Consider the following 8,932-nt stretch of genomic DNA (forward strand, 5'->3'; position numbering starts at 1 on the left):
CAGGGTGCCAGGATGGGTGAGCCCGGGCAGATCCTACTCTGAGCAGCCCACATTGCCCTGTGGTCCTGTCTTATGCTTCCCCCACATCTTCATGTCTTATTGGCCTTCTCCCCCCCACCCCACCCCCAAGAGGTAGGTGAGCTCTCTGTCCCCCTGGACTGGCCCTGGGTTCTCTAAGGCCTTCCGTCTCTTCACTTAGTTCTTGGTCCAGCCCTGACGTCACTGAGACAGTGCACCACGGAGAGAGTGCACCATCAGAGAGTTTTTTTTAAAAAGTATATTTTTATTGATTTCAGAGAGGAAAGGAGAGAGAGAAAAACATCAATGATGAGAATCATCGATTGGCTGCCTCCTGCATGCCCCCTACTGGGGGTTGAGCCTGCAGCCTGGGCATGTGCCCTTGACCCGAATCGAACCCTGGACCCTTCAGTCCGCAGGTCGATGCTCTGTACACTGAGCCTAACCAGCTAGGGCAGTGGTCGGCAAACTGCGGCTCGCAAGCCACATGTGGCTCTTTGGCCCCTTGGGTGTGGCTCTTCCACAAAATACCGACTTCTGCGCATGGGCCACGCAGTTTCAGTCACACTGTACGCGCGCACCCGCACGTGGTATTTTGTGGAAGAGACACACTCAAGGGGCCAAAGAGCCGCGTGGGGCTCGCGAGCCGCGGTTTGCTGACCTCTGAGCTAGGGCAACACAGGGGTTTTAGGGATCAAGAGGGAACCCGGGGGATGAGGTGGAATAAATGAAGAGCCCATCCATGCCTGTACTCTTTCCTGTTACAGCTACGTCCCCTGGAACCTCCACGAGCCACAGAGAGGCACATTTGACTTCTCTGGGAACCTGGATCTGGAGTACGTGCTGTTGCTGCTCCTGTGACCTGGCCTGGGCCTGGGCCTGGGGGCAGGGAGGGGCTGGCGGGGGTTGATGAGGGACCATCGCGGCCTCTCAGCTCTGCTTGGAAGCTCTTCTCAGGGCCCTGTGCCAGCTCTGCACTGGGGCCAGGTGCTCTCCAGCTGGGACCTGCTGCTCCCAGGTGCCCAGGCCTCCCCTGAGCCCACCCTCCTCACTGCAGCCCAGAGGAGCCTGGTCCCCTGTCAGCCCTGCTCTGCAGTGGGGTCCCTCCCCCCTGCTGGAAGGGGGCTGCCCCTGGAGGCAGCAAGATGGTTGGGGTCAGGTTCATGTGAGGACCCCATCCCCTGTCTGACACCCGCCCCCACCCCCATGACCCGGTGGGCTGTGCAGATGGTCCTGGGCTGGGAGCTGGTGAGAAGCCAGCTGCAGGGGTGGGGGCTCGGCCTTCTCTTCACTCTGCCTGTCTCTGGTTGAGAGGAGGGCGGGCCAGCAGAGGTTCTGGGCAGCTCGTCCCCAACCCCCCGGCTCGAATGCCCTCAGAGTGGCCGCCTTTGACCTTCCTAGGGCCTTTGTCCGGATGGCCGCGGAGGTCGGGCTGTGGGTGATCCTGCGTCCGGGCCCCTACATCTGCAGCGAGATCGACCTCGGCGGCCTGCCCAGGTGAGCAGGCTGTGAGGCCTCTGGCCACAGCCCGAGTTGTCTGTGTGCTCATGTAAAATGTGATCACAAATATAGGTTTAATTTTGCGTTTAAAGAATGTATATTTTTCTGTTTTGTACTGAAGTTCCTTTTTAGAATAAGTAGCCCCCAAAGGGGGTCATTTCACTAGTAAACGATGTCACCCCCACCGTCCGTGTCTAATCCGATGTGGTTTCCACGTGGCGAGCACGGCCCAGGGCCGGCCACCCCCAGGGGTGCGCTCCCCGAGGCGTGCGCTCCACCAGGGCTCTGCTGTGACTCGGCCTCAGTTGGGCCGTTTGTCTGCCCTGGACCTCACCTTCCTGTCTGCAAAACAGGGGGAATCAAACCCGCCCGCCTGTGTCTAGGGGATGTGACCAGCGTTTGTTTGTTCAAGTGTCAGAGAAACACATGATGGCTTTCGTGTGCTCTCTCATCTTTGCATTTCAGCCCTCAGGAGTTATCTGAGGATGTGCAGTCCCCACCGGGGCCAGTGGGGGGCTGTGTGATCCAGTTTCTACAACTGGACCACCTGCCACCACGTGCATGCCTCCTCCCCCTCATTATTGCTTTTAATTTTCAAAAAAAAGATACATTTTTTAAGAGGGGTCATCGTTCCCCTCCTCACTGTGCTCCGGATGGTCAGGTCTGCTCCCCCCCCACCCCGCGCTGCCCCTGGGGCGGGAGGCCGAGCCTGTTTGCCAGGCTGTCTCCTGCGGGACTGGCTTCTCCCCAGACCGCAGCCACCCGTCTCCGTCTTGTTTTGTTTTGTTTTGTTTTTCCTCTGGTTTCATTTGCTACCCAGCCCGGCCCCAGGGGCACAGGCAGCCTCTGTCTCCATCTCCTTCACTACCCAGGACCACCTCTGTGTCCCTGTGCCATTCATCTCGGCCAGAGCGCCCTCAGCCAGGCTGTGACCCCAGCCAGAGTGGCCTCCCCCACCCCTGGGGATTAGAAACCTGTCAGCGAGAAGCCTCTGGCTGAGCCGGAGCGGGCACAGGAGGACAGGGGTTAAGTCTCCGCTCAGAAGCAGCGAGGACTCCAGCACTCGGCCCTCCTGTGCAGCGCCTGGCCGTCCAGGCCCGGGTGGCAGAGGCGGTGGGCCCACGGACAACCCTGGCAGGCGGCGCGCTCCTCTGGGAAACGGACGAGTGCCCGTGGGGATGCCCAGCCAGACCTGTCTCCTGGAGATGGCGGGGAGCCGTCAGTCCCATGGAGACCGCTCTCCCTCATCCACCGTGACCTCACATTAAAGGGATACTTTCTGACCCTCTTCAGGACTTCTGAATCAGGGCCTTTCGTAAGAAAATAGAAGAGTTTTCTCCGAATTTCAGATGAGATGGAAAGTACTTTGACTGCAGCTCTGGAACAACGTCCTGTGTTCCTTGGGGAATGGGGACCCCCCCAGACAGGTTGTAGGAAGAATGAATCTTCTTGCTTCCCTGCTTCTCCCCCAAGCCGAGCTCTGAATAGCTGATCTGATGATGCAGATGAGCCGGGTCAACGGGAACCGCAGCCAGGCCAGAGCAGGGCCGGGAACCGCAGCCAGGCCAGAGCAGGGCCGAGCAGCCGGGAGGCAGCTTAGCCTCGCACAGCACAGCCTGCCTCCCGCTGCTTTTCTGGGTGACGCTGGAGGCTGCCTCTGTTCTGCAGTCCCAGCCTAACGCCTTTGGCTTCACCCCCGATACAGAGATTGCAGAGTAAATGCTTGAAGAGCGGGCCTTGCAGCCAATGAAAAGCTTTTCTCACTCTGACTGGCAGCCAGACCTGTTGCCACCAGGCTGGTGTCCCCTATCGGGGAGCAGGGCTGAGTTCGGGGCTGGGCCGGGCCGCACGTGCTCCTCTCCGACGGGTGGAGGGTGTGGGGTGAGGGCATCTCGGGTCTCATTCCTGAGCACTCGGTCACGGCTTTCCTTTCATGCCACCATCGCCCTGCCCAGGGTGGCCCACAAACAGTGGAGCTAATGCCCACCTCCCTCCCCCTCCTTTTCTATTCAAGCTGGCTGCTCCGAGACTCTGGCATGAGGCTGAGAACGACATACAAGGGCTTCACCGAAGCAGTGGACCTTTATTTCGACCACCTGATGTCCAGGGTGGTGCCGCTCCAGGTAAAAGCACCTGCCTTCCTACGGGAGTAAACAGCCCTCGGGCAGCTCTCAGACCAGGGGCTCCCAGTTCCTTCCAACACAGGAGCTCATGCCTTCCTGCTGCCTGAGACCTGTCATCGATGTACTCATTGCTTGATTATTTTGTTTATTTATTTATTTTATTTTATTATTTTATTTATTTATTTATTTAATATTTTATTTTATCTTATTATTTTATTCCATCAGCCTCTACCCTCCTCCACCTCTCCCCATCCCCTCCCCCCTACAATCACCACATGTCCTGGTTCAGGAGGTCTTTCTTTTTTTAAAATCTTTTTTGCTCAGTCCCTCCACCCCCACAACTCCCCGCCCTCCCACCAGAGCTCATAGTCAGCTGCTCTCTGTCTATGAGTCTGTCTCCATTTTGCTTGGCAGTTTAGTTTGTTAATTTAGATCAGTGATGGCAAACCTTTTGAGCTCGGCGTGTCAGCATTTTGAAAAACCCTAACTTAACTCTGGTGCCGTGTCACATATAGAAATTTTTTGATATTTGCAACCATAGTAAAACAAAGACTTATATTTTTGATATTTATTTTATATATTTAAATGCCATTTAACAAAAATCAACCAAAAAAATGAGTTCGCATGTCACCTCTGACACACATGTCATATGTTCGCCATCACTGATTTAGATCCTTAGATATCAGTGAAATCATAGGATACTTGTCTTTCTCTTATGGGCTTATTTCTAAGAGAAATTTCTCATTTAGCACAATGCTCTCCAAGTCCGTCCACAGTGTTGAAAAGGGTAAAATGTTCTTGCTTTTTTTCCGGCCGAGTAATACTCCGTTGTGTGAACGTACTGTAGCTGTTTCATCCACTCACTTACTGATGGACACTGGGGCAGCTTCCACCTCTTGGCTATGGTGACTGACGCCCGCAGTGAATATAGGGGCTGCATCTATTCTTTTGAGTTAGTGCTTCGGGTTTCTTGGGATAAATTCCCTGAAGTGGAATCGCTAGATCCTAAGGCAGTTCCATTAATTAATTTTTTGCGGTAACTCCATACAGCTTTCCACACCAATCTGCATTCCCATCAGCAGTTCGTATTTATCACAGCTTAAACATTTTTGTCTAGTAAGTCCAGTGTGTGTGTGTGTGTTTCTTTAAAGACTAGTAGGTAAAGCATGTGAAAACGTCAGGGGGACTACAGACTCCTGGAAGCCTTGGGGCAAGAGTGTGGAGGCAGAGGGGTACGACAGAACCCTTAAGGCCACAAGAGGCAGCTAGGTGAGACCCTGGGGAAGTAAGACATGTAAAAGCAGCGGGAGACACATGCACACACACAGTTTAGACAGGACAGATGCCCCGGAAATATCTGAGAAGGTCTTAAGCCTTCATCCTGGCTGATCTCAAGGCTTAGGAGCCCATTAAATAGTGAAGACGTTCCCTCCAAATATGCAAAGACAGAGACATGACGGCTTTTTAAAAACCCAATTTTCAGAAAAAAACCCACACAAGACGAACAAGAAACATGGAGACACGTCTCACTCAAAGGAGCAGAAATCTCGAGAAATAGTTTGTAAAGAAAGACACACACACCTGAGGTCCAGATGTTGCCAACATACCACCCTGTTTCAGCTCCGAGTCAGAGGAGACAGGCACTAGTCCGCTGGACAGACCACGGACAGCCCAGAGCACTGACTGCCATGCTGCACCACAGAAGGGTGGGGCAAGGGCAAGCAAAACATGCAGTTTCATACCCTTTTGAATGGCTTTTGCTTAAGTATTTTTTATTGATTTCAGAGAGGAAGGGAGAGGGTGAGAGAGATGGAAACATCAACGATGAGAGAATCATGGATCGGCTGCCTCCTGCACGCCCCCTACTGGGATCGAGCCTGAAACCCGGTCATGTGCCCTTGACCGGAATGGAACCTGGGACAACCCTTCAGTCCGCAGGCTGATGCTCTGTCCACTGAGCCACACCGGCTAGGGCAGAATGTCTTTTTCTTGATTGGGCGTTGATGTATCTGTCTAAACATTGGATTGGCTGCCAGAGCTCCTTCCTATACCAGTGGTTCTCAACCTTCCTAATGCCGCGACCCTTTAATACAGTTCCTTGTGTTGTGGTGACCCCCAACCATAAAATTATTTTCGTTGCTACTTCATCACTGTAATGTTGCTACTCGTATGAATCGTCATGTAAATATCTGATATGCAGGATGTATTTTCATTGTTACAAATTGAACATTAAAGCATAGTGATTAATCACAAAAACAATATGTCATTATATATGTGTTTTCCAATGGTCTTAGGCGACCCCTGTGAAAGGGTCGTTCGACCCCCAAAGGGGTCGCGACCCGCAGGTTGAGAACCGCTATCTGTTACAGTTGCTTTGGCCAGTATGCGGTGGTTTATGGGACGTTCCCGTGGGGGATCACAGGCCTGGGGCTCTCCACTCTGTCTGGCTGCCGCCCCTCAATCACACGCCAGACCTTTGAGACTTTGGCTTCCCAATGGGACGTCACGCCAGTACCTGGTGAGACGTGGAGTGAAATGAGACCATCCGGTTCCCGCTACACGCTGGGCGCCGGACTGTTTCTCTCTCCCCAGTACAAGCACGGGGGACCCATCATCGCTGTGCAGGTGGAGAATGAGTATGGCTCCTACAACAAAGACCCCGCCTACCTGCCGTACATCAAGAAAGTAAGTGTCCTCGCGGTTCTTTTCTCACACTCCTTCCTCTCGAACGTCTGCCAGGCTGTGGTGTCACAGGGGGTCTGACGCTTTTCTCATAGTAACATCGCCTCTCCCTGTACCAGTTCTTCACTAGCACATTTTTTTCTCCATGCTTTTTAAAAAAAAATATTTATTTTTATTGATTTCAGAGAGGAAGGGAGAGAGATAGAGAGATAGAAACATCAATGATACGAGAGAATCATTGATCGGCTGCCTCCTGCATGCCTATAACAATTTATTAAATAATATGAAGAATCCACCTCCCTTGGGAAGTCATCTATCATCTATTAAAGTATCTTCATTCCTTAACACTGGGGATCGAGCCTGCAACCCGGGCATGTGCCCTTGACCGGAATCAAACCCAGGACCCTTCAGTCTGCAGGCCGATGCTCGGTCCACTGAGCCAAACCAGCCAGGGCTTTCTCAGTAGGGTTGTCGCACATTTGCCCTTTGTCGATCAAGTTTAACTGGGGACGGCAGCGCCTCATGGTGTTGCAGGGCCGAGAGTGAAGGACTTGTATGGACTGACTGGCCCTGAGCTGCCCTGGGCAGATGGCTATGCTAGAAGCGGCAGTCGTCCATCCCTGACGGGACAGTCAGCCACACCGTGGCCGGGAAGGGAACATGTGAAGGGAACAGCTTTAGAAGACAGTTACCGTCCATGTGTTCCCCCTCCCAGGCCCGGGATGCTGTATGCATGTGGTGGCACGTGCGCAGACTTTACTAGGTATCAGTGAGCGACGGGTTGGAGTGGTGAGGTGGTGGGTGTTCAGGCTCGGATCAAAACTCGCCTGGCCTAATGGATTCAGCGCCCGCAGCTTCTGTGGTCCCGAGAATTAGGGCCCCTCTGCTCCTTCCTCACCAGCGTCTGGGGTCAGACCTGAGCGTCACTCATCACCGGGTATCCCTCTGCCTCCTCTGCGTCCAAAAGAATTGGGTTGAAATCAGCAGACTTGTCTTTATCCGACACTTCACCCGCTTCTCCGAGGCTCTGCGTCTGCACAGCCCAGAGCCCGCTGTGCCCGGAGGACAGCACGTACCTAACGCGCCCAGGGAGGCCTGGGGCTCGCCCGGGCTCCCCTGTGTCAGCCGTTGTTCTGATGGGGAGACGGTTATTGTCCCTCAGCACGGGGTGTGCCCCTTCTGCTTATTTTCACCATTTGATTCACAACCTTCAGGAAGCACTGACTGTTCTCCTGGGCATGTGCAGCATGCCACGGGCACATGCCAGGGGCACGGCTGGTGCCGGAGCCCACCCTGCTGGGGGTGGGGAAGGGGTGGGCTGCTTGCTCTGGCAAGGGTGATGGGGAGGTGTGGGCTGTCCCTGAGGTCCTGGCCTACTCTGGGGTCCCTGCAGTCTCTTGCCCGATGGCAGTATGGCATCTGGCCTCGCTGAACCGGCCCCTGCGTAGTCCTGTCTATGGATGCACAGTAGCCATTCCGGGCACCTTGTGGGACCGGGAGCGGCCGAGGGTGCCTGAGCCAGGCAGCCCTGCCCCTGCCGCGCTGGACTCCAGCCGACGGAGCTCTGCCCACCATCGCGCACATGCACAGAACGGGTGTCTCTGTTTTCTGCAGGGAAATAACATGCTTTATCGGAAGCTTCTCCTTCCCTTCCTGCCGCCTCCTTCCCAGCGGCGTGGCCGGCAGGGGCTCCGAGGGGGGGGGGCAGCGTCCTTCTGCGTGGCACTGGGCCCGGAAGCGCTGGGGCGTCCGTGTCCGAGGCGGACTTGCTGTTGCCAGCTCTGTCATTCGATGATGTTTTTCTCTCATTGATGTTTCTAGCTCTCTGTCTCTCTCCCTTCCTCTCGGTGAAAAATCAATAAAATATACATTTTTTAAAAAAGAATATATATTGAAGTTAATTAATGCAAGAAAAATCATGAGCTATATAGTTTGTATTTTAAACACCCAAATTCATTTGAAATGTATGTGCTCTTCACATCAAGACCCTAAAAGGAGAATAAAATGTAAGTTAAAACTTATTAAATTAACACACTTTCATTTGCTCTATAATTAAAGCCTCAGAAATAATTATCTGATATAGGTATTATCATCCTTATTCTCCAGTAGGTTGACTAAAACTCAGATGTTGGGTGATTTATGCACGGTTAGAAAGCCAGTAATTGATGGAATCTGATTTTGAACCCAAGATTTGAGAGAGCAAATCCAATATTTTTCTCACTGGGCCATGTTGCATCCTTACGCAGCACTCAGTGGTCTCTTGCCCGATGGCAGTACGGTGTCTGGCCTCGCCGAGCTGGCCTCTGCATAGTCCTGTCTAGGGACGCACAGTAGCCATTCCGGGCACCTTGCGGGACCGGGAGCGGCCGAGGGTGCCTGAGCCGGGCAGCCCTGCCCCTGCCGCGCTGGACTCCAGCCGACGGAGCTCTGCCCACCATCGCGCACACGGACAGAACAGGTGTCTCTGTTTTCTGCAGGGAAATAACATGCTTTATCGGAAGCTCCTCCTTCCCTTCCTGCCGCCTCCTTCCCAGCGGCGTGGCCGGCAGGAGCTCTGAGGAGGGGGGGACGGGGACCCCCCCATTGCCCTCCCCTAGGCCTTGGAGGAC

General features: G+C 53.9%; 1 protein-coding gene across 1 annotated transcript in view; it reads left to right on the forward strand.

Moving 5' to 3' along the window:
* GLB1L2 (galactosidase beta 1 like 2) overlaps positions 1-8,932 on the forward strand; it is a 27,310-nt gene that overhangs the window by 8,361 nt on the left and 10,017 nt on the right. Inside the window, exons 4-7 of the mRNA XM_015571973.1 lie at positions 786-854; positions 1,420-1,515; positions 3,533-3,641; positions 6,234-6,326. Coding sequence (XP_015427459.1) covers positions 786-854; positions 1,420-1,515; positions 3,533-3,641; positions 6,234-6,326 — 367 coding nt within the window. The remainder of the gene's footprint in view (positions 1-785; positions 855-1,419; positions 1,516-3,532; positions 3,642-6,233; positions 6,327-8,932) is intronic.

The sequence above is a fragment of the Myotis davidii genome, unplaced genomic scaffold (assembly GCF_000327345.1).
Source record: "Myotis davidii unplaced genomic scaffold, ASM32734v1 scaffold809, whole genome shotgun sequence".
Taxonomy (NCBI): Eukaryota; Metazoa; Chordata; class Mammalia; order Chiroptera; family Vespertilionidae; genus Myotis; species Myotis davidii.